Source organism: Patagioenas fasciata, chromosome 7 (assembly GCF_037038585.1).
Source record: "Patagioenas fasciata isolate bPatFas1 chromosome 7, bPatFas1.hap1, whole genome shotgun sequence".
NCBI classification, from domain to species: Eukaryota; Metazoa; Chordata; class Aves; order Columbiformes; family Columbidae; genus Patagioenas; species Patagioenas fasciata.
Genome location: NC_092526.1, coordinates 31,362,010 through 31,376,745, shown reverse-complemented (window position 1 = coordinate 31,376,745; position 14,736 = coordinate 31,362,010). Strand labels below are relative to the sequence as shown.

The 14,736-nt window shown below is 42.2% G+C and overlaps 1 protein-coding gene across 14 annotated transcripts in view; it reads right to left on the bottom strand.

Moving 5' to 3' along the window:
* The window catches only part of UNC80 (unc-80 homolog, NALCN channel complex subunit), a 127,921-nt gene that overhangs the window by 37,230 nt on the left and 75,955 nt on the right, over nt 1-14,736 (bottom strand). For 12 of the 14 annotated variants that reach the window (XM_071811249.1, XM_071811255.1, XM_071811254.1 and 9 more), the window contains 13 exons: nt 13,111-13,292; nt 12,494-12,625; nt 11,740-11,926; nt 10,930-11,061; nt 10,275-10,418; nt 8,776-8,876; nt 7,313-7,399; nt 6,377-6,560; nt 5,616-5,710; nt 4,685-4,774; nt 4,168-4,269; nt 1,670-1,850; nt 672-940 (listed from right to left, as the gene is read on the bottom strand). In XM_071811249.1, coding sequence (XP_071667350.1) covers nt 672-940; nt 1,670-1,850; nt 4,168-4,269; nt 4,685-4,774; nt 5,616-5,710; nt 6,377-6,560; nt 7,313-7,399; nt 8,776-8,876; nt 10,275-10,418; nt 10,930-11,061; nt 11,740-11,926; nt 12,494-12,625; nt 13,111-13,292 — 1,886 coding nt within the window. The remainder of the gene's footprint in view (nt 1-671; nt 941-1,669; nt 1,851-4,167; nt 4,270-4,684; nt 4,775-5,615; nt 5,711-6,376; nt 6,561-7,312; nt 7,400-8,775; nt 8,877-10,274; nt 10,419-10,929; nt 11,062-11,739; nt 11,927-12,493; nt 12,626-13,110; nt 13,293-14,736) is intronic. The other 2 variants (XM_071811250.1, XM_071811259.1) reach the window with 1 other exon arrangement.

Sequence of the window (14,736 nt, the reverse complement as noted above, 5' to 3'; positions counted from 1 at the left end):
TTCTATCTGTAAATGAACTATACTGTGTTTGGTGTTTTGCAATTTTTTTTTTTTTTTTTTTTTTTTTTAATTTCAGTATCTGATTTTTCTCAAATATCAACAGGAAAAAGGGCATACTTACACATTTCAAAGAGAAACTCTACCTTTAACATTTCCAATATTTGTCATCACTCACATGAAAAGACAACATACAGTTTTTCATATACATTTTGTATTATTTTCTGTTGCTATTTAAATTGTAGATAATACAATTATTGTATGAAGTGAATATCATTCAGTTTCAATCAACAAGTAGCAAATCCAGATATTTCATCTGTTCCCCAAATTTCAGACATCCCTTGAAGAAAAATCACTGAGGGAGACCCAAGGTCCAAAACTTTTCCAAAAATTTCACTGTTCTGTGTGGAAGTATGTAGTATGGGAAATAGACATTCTTTTACTTAACAGAAAGAAAAAAAGAAAATGTAGTCATTAGTCAAGAAGAAAAGGGAATATAGTCTTGGAAATGCTGGTTTGGGCTGTCCCACCCTCATCTGTTGTCTTCCTGGGGCCCCCAAAATCTGTGATCTCACCAGGACTCAGCAGTTTAAAGTTCCTCCATTAACAGCCAGATCTATAACAAAGTGCTTGCTAGAAACTCTTCCCTCCTATTGTTCATGGAAATGGCTCACCTGCAACATGCTGGGGAGGACCCACTGGTACCCGCTGAGGGAGAAGAGGTGGTTAAAGTGCACGGCTGTGTTGATGACTGTGGCAGCGTACTGCCTCAACAAGGCACTGTCCTCGGGGTGCAGGATCAGGGCACCGTTGAAGACATTCAGGAACAGCATGATCTCATCCCCCCAGGGGAACTCGCTGGGCATGCCGAGGAACATCTCCTCCAGCAGTTTAATCCACAAGCTTTTCTGAAGAGTGTCCAGACCAAAGAGCTCTTTCCCAGCTGCAGGGGAGAAGAGGCAACAGCAATCAGCTCTGTCCACCACATCCAGCCACAGTGCTCCACACTGGCTGGAAATTCTCCTCTTAAAAAGCGGAAGCAGATCTGAGCTTGTATGTGCATCATCTGCCACACACAACCTGAACAGCTGTGTGGATTTATGCTGAATTTTTATCCTTCAGGTGTTCGAAACATTATGAGACATTGAGGCAGAGTTCGAATAACGCTTCTGAAAGCAAGTGCTTACCATCCTGCAACAGTGTCCTGTTTAATCCTCAAGTCAGGCTGGAAACCCTACTTGACTTTCAGAGTAAAGATTCTAAAAAGAGTGTTGTTTCTATATTCCTGCTGCAGAATTTGCCCAGTCTTCACTGGGAGTTCATTACTTCTTCAAAATGGATGGCAAAGGATGCTGAGCAACTCTTTTTAGGTTCAGTTATGCTACTGGACACATTATTCCAGCTGTAGTCTCATTCATAATTTTAATACATAGTTATAACTTATTCCCCTTTGGATCCAAATAAAGTAGCTTTGTCTGGAGGCCACTAACAGCAAAGCCCTTCCTGCTGTTGTGCTTACAAACCAGGAGCTATGTATAATTTTCCTTTAGGAAGAGATTTATCAGCTTTCAGTAATGCTGCAAGCCTGCACGTTTCTAAGGCAAACGTAGTGCCTGACAAAAACCGTCTGGGCCCTGTACAACCACCAGAGAAAGCCATCCGAAGGCCGTACCTTTGGGATCGCTGAAGAGTGAGAACTCAGCATCAATGGCACTTCGGGGAAATGAAGGCAAGCGGAGGAGGTCCTCCTGGAGCATAGATACATGAGACTGCTTGTGGGCAGTAGGGATTTTCTGTGTCAGTGATATGAGGAACAATACCCGGCCCACTTCTTCTAGCTTGCGGGTGAACACCTGAGAGAGAAATAGAGACGAGGATCAGAATCAGTCTGATCAAAAAGTTCTTTATAATGTGTATGCACTTCCAGGGCTTTCTCTGATGGGAGGGGTGCTGCACTCATGGCCCAGAAGATCCTGTCGACATTCACAGGGCTAGTGCTGCACCCTTTTGCTAGAATTTGTGTCATCACTGCTCTTCAGCCCAGCTCGACAAAAATGGATCGTGTTTGTAAAAGGACTTTTAACAACACTTTCTGTTTCAGTCTTGTGGAGGACCCTGAGCGGTTGTCAAACACTATGCAACTGTGCCATGTGGTGTTTTGTAGATTAATGTAAGCTTTGCCAGTGTGAGCCCCATGGTGGCCAGAGGCAAACCAACTCCAATCTGAAAGGCTCAGTTGCAGTTGCTCTCTGCAAGATCTTAGGCTATAGTCAACATGAGGCTGGAATTGTTGTCTATCTTCTGGGTTGAGGTTGGCTCATGTCTAGCCATAGAAAATGTATATATAGTTGCAAAAGAAAAGTAGTCAATAAAACCAGATTCTGAGTTGCTGCAAATGAGCAAAGTCCTGCTGACTTCAGATTAACACTTCTGGTTTACATCAACTGGGAAACAGAGTTCCATTCTACCAGCCTCCTTTGAGCTTCTGACTGGTGAGACTAGTCAGGCTAGCTATTTTATTTTGATGCCAAAAGGAACCATAAGGCAAAGTGACACCCAGTAGTAGAAGCAACTGTCCTTGGAAGCAGATTCAAGGCAGCTCTTAGCTACTGGGATGAAGCCAAAACTTGAAGCATGTGGCTTAACATGTGACAAAGCTCAGCTTCCCATGTCCCTCAGTTGCTATGACCTTGCTATGAAGTGCACTCAGCTTAGAATTGAGTGCTCAATCAATCAACAGTGAAGAAAATACTTTTCCATGGATTGCTGCTCTGTGGGTAGGCTCTGCAGTGCCATTCTGTTTGCTGAAGCTGAATGCTGTCCAGCAGCTCCTCGTATGGCTACAGAGAGGTTGGTAGATGCTTGATTTAAGTTTTACCTTAGAAATATTTTGGCCTCTGTGTACTCTAAATAGAAAAATGTGGAATGCAAAATAATGCCCTGAAAAAAATGGATAGGCCATTTAAATCTTTTTGGGTCATGTAGGGCATATCCAACTCATTTATTTGAGATGTGGGACACAACTCCTAGAAACAGAGTGAGAATAATTTCTGTCAGAGAAGCAACTAAAATGATCACAAGTAATTCCAGATTTTTAGAGACTTCCTACTGACAGATGCAGCACATGAAACATTTCCCTATTCTGTACCGTACATATATGAGACGGCATTAACTATAGTCTCCATTATTCTAGGTGTTAGTACCTCTTAAGCAGATTTATAGCTGTTTTTTATAACCAGTCCTGGTATTTTCCTGCCGCTGCACCCACATTGCTAGGGACACAACTACAGTAGTTGTTTTTTGGCTAGAATAATACAACTGTTATTACTCAACTCATACTTTTTAAACACATTCCCTCTGCCCCCTTTTCATTTCCTGCATATTATCCTCCTTTGCAGACATAGCTAGAAAAACTTTTCACTAAGCACTCGACTCTGTGCAACTGAGACAACTTTGCTTTTTGTGGAAAACAAAGTGTGCAGCTTCTAGAGGTAGAGCGAGTTCAATACCATAGTCTTAATGTCTAAATAAATAATACTTGTAGGGGTTTGCAGCACATTAAAGGCACTGCCACTTCAGTTAGGGTTTAGTTCCTAAGGGAGAGTTCCTGGGAGCTGCACAACATTAGCAGGATTGGGCAGGTTATCAGGCTGGAAGATGGAGAGGACAGTGCTGTTCTGAGGGCAGATATTCCCCTGATGAAACAATTGCTACTGCTGTGCCTCTGGGAGTAGCTGTTGTAACAGACAAGCATCTGAGAGCAGGACAAGGAAGAGAGGCAGGTAATATTCTCTACAGTAAGAGGAGAGAAAGGAAGGCAGAACAGATAATTCCTGCTCCATAGCCAGAGGTCGTGTTAAAGAAGGGAATCAGCAACTTTCGAAGCTGAGGCAATGGAAGCTCTTCTGGGCAAATATAGGAAAACGCAAAATGATCCACCTATAAGAAGCTGGCTGGAGAGAGCAGGAGGGAATTCACATTGCATTCTTTGTCTCTTCTTAAAACGCTATACACCTGCCCAATGGCACCAGGGCAGATTTCATGCCAAGCGCTATTTCTGCAGCAAAGCTCTATCTGCATGCAGCATGAGTGAAGGCCTTTAAAGGGGAAAAAAAAAAACCAAAACAAATGTTTGTTTCTAGGCAGAGGTGTTCAGTGACAGTAAGATACCTGCTTCTGAATGAGCTCTTGACCCTTTTCTGGATGCATCTGCACCAGGTTGAGCTGAGGAGAAACTGACCTCCGGAAAGGATAAATGTCACGGACGTAGGTCTGAAAGGAAAGGAAACAAGTGTATTTTAAACAAATGTAATTGTAACAGCATCACTCAACAGAACTGAATAAAAGGTCCCCTAGCTCTTTCTGAAGTTTTTGGGTAGGGGCTTTCAGATAGTGTCAGACATCATGGAAGAGCATAAACAGAAGAGAAATTTGATCTTTTGTAGGAAACCTAGACATTAATGCCCCATGCCCCACTTACGAGCAAGGGTCTTCCACTTCTGCCTCTTCCCTCTTCTGTCAAAATCCAGTCTTTCACCACACAGAAATAAACACCCAAGATGTGGTGCCCACAGGACGGAATTGTTTCTATTTATGGGTTGCTTGTTCTCGTTTAGATAACCCTGATATTTAAAATGGGATAAGATGGAAAGAACAAAGCCATCTGGACACCTGACCTTTGCCTTACCTTGTTGTAATGAATAAGATTCCATCGCTTATCCATTAAAAAGTAATGAGAAGACTGCGTTTCAGGTATGTTAAAAAACTCCAAGCACTCCTGGAAAGGAAGAAAGGAAAACATCCTGTCACTTATTAGCTGTCTTGTATAAAGACCACAAGATCCAAAATAAAAATATCCAGCTAATAACATATAAAGGCACAAACCTGTATGCCTCAGTCAGGCTGTTACACTGTTCTGACACTAATTCTTAATTTCTTTTTTTATACATAAACTACATGAATATGTTTGTGATAATCAAGGCATGCTGATATCACAGTCCCGAAGACTGATGTTACTTATTTCAATGTCTTCATATCCCACATATTTGTCTGGCTATATAGGCCACATGGGTATTGCCGTTTCCATTTCCATCCTACGTGTTCATCAACTTTGGTAATAAGTGATATACAGAGACAAAGTTCCGATCTTTCAAAGCAGAGAGATGTGTGATCCCCATTAAAATTTAACGTAGTTGGACAAACTGAAGGCTTTTGCAAATCCATTTCCTAAGGGAAGCGGACTTCACATCTCCTAGATCCCAAGATATAACTGTGGCTACTGAACCAGTCTTTAGTGTTGATAAAAGAAAATATTTAAATGATTTATGTATTTATCCAAAGGACAGTATATGGCAAATACCCAACAAACTGCCATGTCTTCAAATGTAGTTACATTTGTGGGGTTTTGGCTGCCTGTGAGGTCAGGGTTTTGCTACTATCCTTTAATATGGGATCCTGTTTATTGCAACCAAGCTGTCCTCACAGGGGCACAGAAATGCCTGTCAGCAAAGCTTCCCAACAATGGAACAGATGATCTGGCCAAATGTGTCGCTGTCATACAGGTATGACAGGTAAATGTACTATGAAGCATTTCGTCTGCTTCAAAAACGCACTCCTACCTTCAGAAGAGCCTCAAACTGTGTGTCCTCATGGACTGGTAACTGAGTTGGGATGTCACATTCATTCTGTCCATGCACAACAAGGGTTTTTGTGCCTAAGGAAGAAAATAAGTTGCATTCTCCCTGGCGTTTTAAACTCAATTTCAAAAGACTGCACATGGAGGAAAGTGATAGTTAAAATGCATTCCTGGACAGGCAGGCAATGCCAGTCCTGTCTGGAATCCATTATGTAGTGTTAGCATAGTCTCACACTGCCACAGTTAATGAGAAATTGATCTATTCCTAAATGATGAGATGGCTTTAGCAGCAACTGTCACGCTGAGGAAGGAACAAATGTAAAAGGTCAACTCTGTTTTTCAGCAAGATATCTCTTGCTTGACTCACAATGTCCTAGGCTCATAGTATGCTCTTCTTGGGCTCTCTCTAGACTTAAATGAGAGGTTGCATCAAATCAAATTCAGTCTGAATGGTACAATCTTACAATGATCATCCTGACAGGCTTTCACAGCCCAACCGGCACAAAGCTCTGGGTTAAAAAGACTGTTCTAATCCACTCTCTGTTTACTTCTCCTAGAGTTCTTAAAGGGGTTTTGTGAAACACAGGGAAATAGAGGTGGAATTTACTGACCAAATCCTCAACTCAAGGAAAACTGACTTAGAATATGCAAGCACTTGTAGCAGTTCTTTTCTTATCCAGTTCTGACGGATTTCCTTTTTGGTAGGTGTCATGAGCTTAGAAATGAAGATTTAAAGACTCATACCTGGCATTGAGGCAGTCACCAGCAGCTTCACTTCACACTGTTCCTTTTTCATAGTCTGTTTGAGATCCTTGAAGAAGAGTCCTTCTACATAACCCACCACTTCCCAAAGGAAGGTAAGTGTGGCAGAAATGGCATCCATGCCCCACTCACATGGAGTGCGTACAAAATACATTATCAGTCCTACCTGCAGGTAATAAGTAAGAGGAATATCAGGTTATACACACCCTTTCAACTGTGCAGAGAATTGTATAGGCACAAAACAAGAATATTGGTCTTCAACCTTTCTTCACTCAGAGGGAATGAACTCATTAAACTTACGTTCTGAAAGTTTATACATAATACAGAACAATCTACCTGTACTATTCTTCTGTTTTCTAGAGAGGATGAGGGTTGGGAGCAAAAAGTACTGTTGCAGCCCAGCCTTAAAATGCATTGTAGACGACTAAAAGGGAGAACCTCTGCAGTAAGAAACTTGTTGTGCCTTCTGCTCTGGTGAGCTGCCACACAGACAACTCGGAAACACAGAGGGCTCCTGGAGCAGTATACATCTTGTTCGTTTCGCCTCCTAACTGCAGCAAATGCATTTTCCACAATCTTGAAATAAGCTGCCAGATAGACTGTCCAAGAGCAAAGCACTTTCTGAATCAAAATGAAGTAAAATAATTAAAGTTTCTGGCACTGGGATTCTTCTATTGGTCTACAACTCACTGTGGTTCAGTTCAGAAATCCATGACAGGTTGCTTACAGGCTTAATAAAAAGGTAAATGTTCCTTTGCCTCTGCCCAGAAGGGCTGACTTGCACCCACAGCCAGAAGCAGACATGAGCTATATAGGAAAAGTTAAGAGCATTTATTTCCTTGCAGATTGTGACATTTTAGGACAAATGCAGGCAGAGGTGAGATCCTGTGCTGCGCAGTGAATCCACAAGCTACTCACCAAATAGTTAAACAGGATATGAGATGTCTGGGCAGGGAAGTCTCCAATGTTCAACAAAAGCTTCCTTAACATGTACATCAGCTCATCCTGGAAGAAGAGTAAATATTTTTTCTTTCCATCACGAAATGTAGAATGGATTTCTCCCTTTTGTCTTCTCTGGTTTTATTTGCTATTTTTCCATAGTCCCTTGTTCAACTCTGTCTCTTGGTGCATGAAGTAGAACTACATGCCTGTGACTGCTCCCACATTTCCCAAAACAAGGCTTGGGCACAGCACCCAGGGTCACTGTCTGTCTTCTTTATCTCAGAGAGGCCAATACTTCCTATTGCAATTTGTACTAATTGTAGCATCCTGATTCTGTACTCTTCTCCTGTGATAATCCTTGTGCTGCTTATCACAACAAATGACTGTCCAGATGATCTGTGAAATCTAGTTCAGCTTAACTCAACAGCTGTGGCTGCTGGGTAGGAAGCACAGACAGAATCTAACATTTCTTCCTTTAGAGGGTGCCTGCTTTAAATGTAGACAAATACACTTCTTACGGTGCAAAGGAGGTGCAGAGGGGAAGGAATCTCAGTGTCAGCTAAGGACAGACAGACTGCATCTAAATTCCTTCTATGGCCCTCATCCTTTCAACCCACAGCAGATTTGAGTGAGTGTTATGGTCATGAATATGCATAGGATATTGCCATGCCAATGATGCATCTGCTGAAAGCTTCCACTTCTCTGTCTTCTGTACTCATGGTTGTATTAGGCCTATGAAGAGATGGTAAAACAGCAGGCTATGATAGCTCAGAGATCTCTGAGGGCAGACAGCATATGGCTTCCTTCTCATACGAACAGAAGTGACTCTCTGAACTTAAATGGAAGTTTTGGGGACTATGGTTGAGAAGTCTCTGGAATAGTGAGGCTACTGAGACTTGGTCACTCGAGGACCTGGAAAGTAGCCTCTCCTGTCCTTTCTTGAGGTTTACTATTAATTTTGTAGTCAGTTCTTAGGCAGTGACTTGGAAGATAAGGACAGTGATATTATTGGTATTGTACTGCTTTTCATTTAGTCAGAACTCATATGCCGTTCTTCCATAAAGCTTAGCCATGGCACTAGACAGAGGTGTAATAAGGCAGTAAGAGACAAAGCCACCCCTATCTTTCAAAGAAAGATGAACAGTGGCATGGGTGAGGCAATACTACCTGTGTTAGACAGAAAGGGTTCTGCTTCACTAGGCAGCTGTTCAAAGCTTGGCTTAGAGCAAGTCAGATCCTTAGTGGTGGCAAATCAGCTATGTCCCACTTACATTAGTGGACAGAGATTTAAGCCAACTGATGATACGGCCTAAAGACTTTGAGCTACGTTATAATAGCAAATGTTCTTTTCCAGTGAAGCCCACAGAGCAATTCTGCTTGCAGCTGTGTCCCCCTGCTCCAGGTAATGCAGACACGGACTGGGGAGAGGCTGAGTTTACCTGTCGGTTGCTGATTGTGAGCTTCTCTAGGAAATGGCGCAGAACTGTAGAGGGATCTTCAATCAAGCAGTTCCACAGGACTTGCTGAGCAACAGCGCTTACTGAAAAAGAGAAAGAAAATAAAGTCAAAACTGGCCCCTTGGAAAAGCCTTGAACTGGTACAGTTAGACACAGAGGTACCTAACCTTCTACTACAATCATCATTTTTGTACTGAAATGCACAGGAGCCTCTGTGAGGCACTAGGATTCCTGGTCACCAGCACAGTCATCTTTAGCAATAGTTCTCTAGCTACTGGTGATATGGCCGGAAGCACTTCACCTCTGTAGTCAGAGGAATAATAAAGAAATAGTTCTTTGGATTCACAAATCCAGATGGACAAATCCAGCAATTAAAACCCATAAATTAATGTACTCTTTTGTCCATTCATAGAAGTTCAATTTTATGGTGATTCATTGAGTGATTGTTGACAATCATCTCCTCAAAGCGTAATTAATTGCGATCCTGTGAAGATTAATAACAACAGAGAAATATTCATTATTTTTTTTCAGTACTCAGTTTCTGATCACAAAATGATACATACATTATTTAGGTGGCTGGCTGCATCCACCCAAAACTGAATACAAAATGCAACAGAAAGTTCAACATGCAATCAGCTGACATGATGAGTGATGAGAAAGGAAGCACAACAGTCCACCATCTACGAACATTTTATAGAAACAAATACAGAAAAATGCATTATTACTTTACAAGTACATCACAAATCATAACTAAAATGTTCAAGCTGTGTATAGGTAGATTTCCATTTGTCATAGCATCAAAGAAATGTTGGTGGTAATACACCTCTGGAGGTCTCCTCCTGCTTGGAGGAGGACTGTCACCAACACCAGATTATGTTGATTATGGTTTTGACTAGCCAAGGCTTGATAACTGCTGTGAATGGAGAATCCACAGAAATTGCACTCTGCTTCTGGTTACAAAGTTCCTTCTGAATTTCTAACCTGAAGATCCCAAGTTGCAACCTTTAAGCTAGAGTTCCTCCTTTGTTTCTTTTTTGTCACACCAAAGAAGCCCAACTTCTGCAATCACTCCTCACACAACACCTGCTTTAAGTCTCTTGCCACCCTGGTATTCACCCCCCCAGAACCTTTTCAGCTTCTCAATATCCTTCTTGAATTGGGGGCTTTTTTAGGTGCCACAAAAGAGCAAGAAACCCTCAAAACCAAACACAAACTGTGGAGAAAAAAGGAAAAATCCTCCAAAGTAATATTTCCATTGTGAATCTACTTTGAAATAGTCTGTGAGGATTTAATATACTATTAATTAACTTTTTAACAAACATATATACTCATAACAACATATAGCACATAACACTAGTAGGAAACAAGAGCTGAGAGCTAATACAAGGTTGATACACCTCTTTTCCACTTTAGTTATGGCACCTAACAAATGTAAGCCATGCTTGAGCAAGAATCACTTGAAATTAAATCTAAGTCAGTACCAGCTACTCCATCCTCCCGGACTTCTCCATCTTCCATCAAATGGACAATGGGGAGCACTGCTGCACAGATGCATGCTGGAAACACAGCCTGAGGGGGTTGTGGCACATGATGGTTTGGAGTATGCTCCGTAGTGTGTTCTTCATCTGGAGCAGTAAGAACAGAAGAAGGCAAGTGTCAGTAAATAAGCTGTGGTATTATCCAGGCAGGTTAGATAAATATTTATGTTGGGTGTTGTACAAAATGATAGGCTGTCTGATCACTCTGCAAGTGTGGCAGGTTTACTGCTGTCTCCAAGAAGTAGTTGGGCCTCCAGCCACTTTTTTGATCAGGAATCTTCATTTTAAATACATGTTTTTTCAATTTACATTTATCTTCTTTTAGGGAACCCATTTTCTTTTTGATGAAATCCCATTTCATTACCATTTTTCAGACAAAGTGCTCTCTGTGGCACTATTCCCTAAATGAAACATGAGAAATAAGGGATGACATTGTGACAGCAGGGGTGAATAAAATAATGCAGGGCAGTAATTTATTATGAAGTGGCTCAAGCTTGGGAATACATTCAGTAAAAAGAAATGCCACAAGCTGATAGGTCAACAGGTAAGGCTTCCAGTGAATGATATCCTAGAAAAGGATACTCTGAATTCAACCCACCTTCTGCACTGACCGCTGACCGCACTGACCAGACAGAACCACGGCGGAAAGAATAGTTCCTGTGAGATGTACTGGAGGTGCAGGAAGGACTCACAGAGAGACGGCGGGAGGCCAGGTTGGCAACTTCTTCTACTGACAAAGAGAAAGGGAAATGTCAATCCAGATCCAAGTCACAGACTTCAGGGAACTTTCTGAAGGACAGCACTTACAATCAAATTGGAACACTGAAAAGTCAACTCAGGTAACACTCAAAAGGCACAATTTTAAATCTATAAAGATCAGTCAGATAGGTAATTTATTCATGCTTTGAGAACCAGCAGAGCATTCTTGATAAGAGTGTTGAGTGCTTTGGTGAGCCACATTGTAACTGAGTTGGCTCTATACTTCTTTTCATCTATATCCTGTTAACCATCATGGTTGCCAGTGCTTAGTTTTCCCTAAGAACTGGGCTTTCTGCTCACAGACTTTCCAACGTATGTTCAGATCTGAACATCACTGTACTTACCTAGTGGCACATACCTTGAATGCCTTTAATGAAATCTTTGTGCTTTCTTAGCTGAGACCAAAGAAAACCCTCACTAAGCTTTTCATGACTCATGCCATGTAACTTTGGCCATCTGAAAGTTTGGTATTGCAGCTGAGCTGGTCATCTAGGCTCCCCATCTAGTCACCATGAATGTAGAAAACCCCAGGGTCAATTGTGTATTAAGACAGATACTGTCAAAGAGTCATTCCTCCCACCCTTTCATTATTAAAGGGCGGCAGGTGCTCTCACATTCCTGGAATGCCATTCCTGACCCTGGAGCACACCTTCTTCTTCTTGCTCCGAGCTTGGTGTGCAGGTTGGCTCATAGCAGGCCTCCTGAGTGATGGGGATGGCAGTGATGAGACTGGCTTCCCGGCCAAGGCGTTTCTTCTCTTCCTCCTGCTGCAGGTTCTTCAGGATGTGCTCTGCTCGCTGATGGGAACGTGATACAGCTCTGGCTGAAAATGACTTCTGTAAGGAAGCAAAGAGAAGAAACACAGCCTGAAGCTGCTAGTTAAAATACACACATACTGCATTTTCTGCCAGAGACCTCAGTGACATTCAGCAGCTCAGTTTCTAAATATAAATCAGACTAGTGCTAGTTGAACAGAGATTCACCAGGAGACTCCTCTTGGAGCTATGTCTGCAATAAGCCTTGGTGCAGACTTCTCCCAAGAGACACCACATGAAGCAGTGCAGAGAAAATCATCTGTCAGACAGTTCAAGTGAATTAATGTTCTCTTGGAGAGAGAACAACTGTGTGCTCCTAAGATCTGAGTTACTGTCTCTCACAGGGATATGATATGCGGTACGGTACCTCAGTGGACAAACAGAAAAGCCTTTTGTGCATGTAGAAAATTCTGTGTGCCCTACACGGACAGTGTACTGTGGGGGACCACAACAGTGTACTACATTTTTCCTACAGCTGAGGAAGACAAGAAAACTCAGTTTAGCCCACATCTTTTGGCTTCAGCTTTAGCTTCCCCCATGTTGCTATAGAATCAAAACAGTGCTTACTCTCATGATGTCTCTGCTTACCGACTGATCTTCATTTATAGGATCTTGCACACTCCCACTGCACTGAGGGACCCACGGGGGGTCAAACATTGGCACAGATGGCATCCCCAGGACAGGAGAAGGCAGAGTGAAGTTTATACTTGGAGGAGGGATCTAACAAAAACATGGAAGACATTTTGTTACAACAGACTATTATTAATGTCAGTACTGCTAATTAATGAGCACAAGTACCCAAGACATTAATTACCTCTGCAAATTTTTCCCAACTCCATATCTCACTACACTGCAACACTACATATGACAGATTTCCTTCCTTCCTTCCTTCCTTCCTTCCTTCCTTCCTTCCTTCCTTCCTTCCTTCCTTCCTTCCTTCCTTCCTTCCTTCCTTCCTTCCTTCCTTCCTTCCTTCCTTCCTTCCTTCCTTCCTTCCTTGATGTTTTTCCTGACCTGTGTCCCCATCACACTCTCCCCCATTTTATACAGGAGTTCTACACATCATCTCCCCCACTAGTGTGACTTACACGACCATTTTTTCTCTAAAGAGATTTTCAGGCAATTTCATACCAGCATGTCATCACACATCTTTCCCACCAGGCAAGCTGTAAATGGCAACTTTGTGTTTCATGTGTCCCGTCTACCTTAAAGATCTGCTGTGCTCCCTCCTCCATCCTTGGCCAGACTTGATACCTAAACCTCCAGAGTGTGTGAAATTTGAGGATGGCATTCAGTCTTTGCACTGTCTCTGGGTGGTGAAATTCGGACATCAGCATGTCAGAAACGGCCTCTGGCACTTTCACAGCACACAACAGGAACATGGCAGCTGCACAGAGAAAACATCTGATCATCTCGTTTCCTAAATAACGTGTTTATTTGGCAGATAAAAACTGCAGCTGTTTTATTCCACCTCACACCAAAAGAAACCTATTATTGGCTCCAGAAATGAGATCAGCAGTCTACAAGACCTAGCAAAAATTGTACTGCTCCATGAAACCAAGCATGTGTGATTCTACCTTTTGGAGCCACACAGCATTTCATGTGATTCTTGTAAAATGTTCTGGAATACCTGCTTTGAAAATAAAACACAGCTTTGGTCTTCTCACTAAAATCCCAGTCATGATTGGTTTCAAATAAGAAGCATCTCTTGACATAACAGGAGTAATTCAGTTTGGCTTTCAAAGATTCCACTTCTAAGTCATTTTTGTGATGATTAATAAAGGCTGGTTTAACAGAAGCTAAATCATCCCCTCCGAGCAGGAGGCAGTGCCCCAGTAGAGGTCTCATCTGTATATTTTCACAGATAAAACCCAAAAGAAAAGTTCTTAGTTAAATGGGCAATGATCACAGTCTGCTTCCAAGAGAAAATGAAGTTGCTATGGATTGAGAGACAAAGGACCAGACCACAATGGAAAACAGCACAATAGAAGTTGAGCTGGCCCGTAGTTGTTTCACTGGAGCATATTGGAATACAAACAGACACAGTCTAAGTCCAGACCGATGGAGGCCAATTAATTTACAAGGGTATTTGAGGGGCACTGAGCAGGAAACAAAAGCGAGGGAACAGTGTTGCTGTGGGAGTTCAGTGGGTGTCAGAGAGTTGCCCATGGCTTCTGTGACCAGTAGCTCACCACATATCAGTAGAGACAATTTCTCTAGATTTGGTGGCTGTTCTTTCATAGTAGAAAGAGGACATTTGCCACTGTGTTTGCCTCAACAGTTTTTCAGAAGGTGCCAGGCATGAGAGCTGTGCTGATGGGAGGCAGTCTGAACACCTGCAGAAAAACAAGGACTGCCTCGGTCCTGCCTTGACCTGCAAAGGCTCCCATTCTGGATCCACAGTCCCGATCCAAATCTATAGGGACCCTCCCGTTTCACCAGCTCAGAGAATCTTCTACTCTTTGATCTGTTCAATGTAACTATGTCAAATCTTAACAAGACTGATATGAAAGCTTGAGCTCATACTGAAGTAACCAAAAAAGAAATGCAGTCTTGGAAGGGGTCAGTAGATGGTGCTATTGTACACTAACACAAGTGTTCATGAGTGTAATTTGTGCTGGGGATGAAATTATTCTTGCTACTGAAAAAGCTACTACAGAGCCTCAAATGGGTTTTAATTCTCCCTTCAGGAAGAGGAGAAAGAGGAAGATGTATCTCAGAGGCTGCTCCTCATTAGGAAATTCAACGAAGCTTTGTTTCCTTCCCTGTGAGACACGGTAAGCTTTTGGTAAGAGAAAAAAAATATCCAACATTATTCCCCCAGAAAGCGA